This window comes from Chiloscyllium plagiosum, chromosome 19 (genome assembly GCF_004010195.1).
Source record: "Chiloscyllium plagiosum isolate BGI_BamShark_2017 chromosome 19, ASM401019v2, whole genome shotgun sequence".
Taxonomy (NCBI): Eukaryota; Metazoa; Chordata; class Chondrichthyes; order Orectolobiformes; family Hemiscylliidae; genus Chiloscyllium; species Chiloscyllium plagiosum.
The window spans coordinates 50,120,103-50,121,188 of record NC_057728.1 but is presented as its reverse complement, the minus strand read 5'-3'; the positions used below and the strand labels follow the sequence as shown (position 1 = coordinate 50,121,188).

The following is a 1,086-nucleotide window of genomic DNA, read 5'->3' as shown; positions in this document are numbered from 1 at the left end:
ACTTAGGGAGCACCCCACTGTCAGAGGGTCAGTACTGAGTGAGCGCTGCACTGTCAGAGGGTTACAATCAAAGGAATGGTATACTGTTGGAGGGTCATACTGAGGGAGTGCTGCACTGTCAGAAGTACTGTCTTTCAGTTGGCATGTTTAACTAAAGTCCCTCTGCCCTCTTAATTAGACATTAAAAAATACCAATGGACAATATCTGTAAGCGTAACAAGGGTGATCTCCTCTATGTGTAATCAATAGTTATCAATAGACTCTGCTCAAACTCGGCAGTTTGTTACTGCTTAATTTGACCGCCACGTTTCCCACAGTCCCACTTAATGACGAGGTTTTCATTTGTGTGACGCCTTTGGGGCGCCATGTGGACGGGAAAGGCGTTACACAAATGCACGTTCCAGCTTCAGATGACAGAATTACAGATGAAGGAGGATACAGGATGCTGGAACGGGGTTTGAGTTCTGAGGAGGAATGCTTGCGGAGCCAAAATAGCGTGAAGGGAAAGGAGAGGCTGGAAAGGAGCAGCTATAATTTGGAAACTTGAATAATTTAGGTGAGGGGATCAGCGTGACTGGGAATTGGAAACTTGTCGCCTGATTCCAGCTCCTGCTGTGGTGTGATGCCTACTGCAGTCTGATAGCTGGGGACTGTTAGCTCGCCTCGTCCTGCTACCTGTTGGACAGGCGGCGAGTCTGAGTGAGTGACAGAGGGATCCCAGCCGTACAGAGCAGCGCCGCCCCCAGCGCCCAGCTGCCGCTTCTCCCTCACTGTGCAGCGGCCTGAGAGCGCAGAGCGCCCCGGCTCCTGGGCGCAGGGAGGGCGGCGAGCAGGGGGGGAGAACCGAGCCCGCTCCAGCCCCGCACCCCGAGAATGGCTCAGCAGAGATGAGCGGCCAACAGGACGGCATCAGCCTGTGCGAGAAAGCTCTCCACATCGTGACCGAGCTCTGCTTCAGGGGGCTGGTGGAGCAGAAGAAATGTTACGAATTTATCTTCAGCGGAGAGCGCAGGAAGAGCGGAATCAGCGGAGCAGGTAACCGGAGTGAGGGGGGGAGAGGGATAGGGGAGAGAGGGGGAGAGGGGG

At 54.4% G+C, this 1,086-nt stretch overlaps 1 protein-coding gene across 3 annotated transcripts in view; it reads left to right on the top strand.

Annotated features, from left to right (window-relative positions):
- The first annotated feature begins 385 nt into the window (after positions 1-385).
- syt10 (synaptotagmin X) overlaps positions 386-1,086 on the top strand; it is a 72,828-nt gene continuing 72,127 nt past the window's right edge. For 2 of the 3 annotated variants that reach the window (XR_006314555.1, XM_043709803.1), the window contains exon 1: positions 386-1,035. Coding sequence is in view for 2 of the 3 variants with exons in the window: in XM_043709803.1 (XP_043565738.1) it covers positions 888-1,035 (148 nt within the window). In the remaining variant the exon portion in view is untranslated. The remainder of the gene's footprint in view (positions 1,036-1,086) is intronic. The other variant, XM_043709805.1, reaches the window with a different exon arrangement.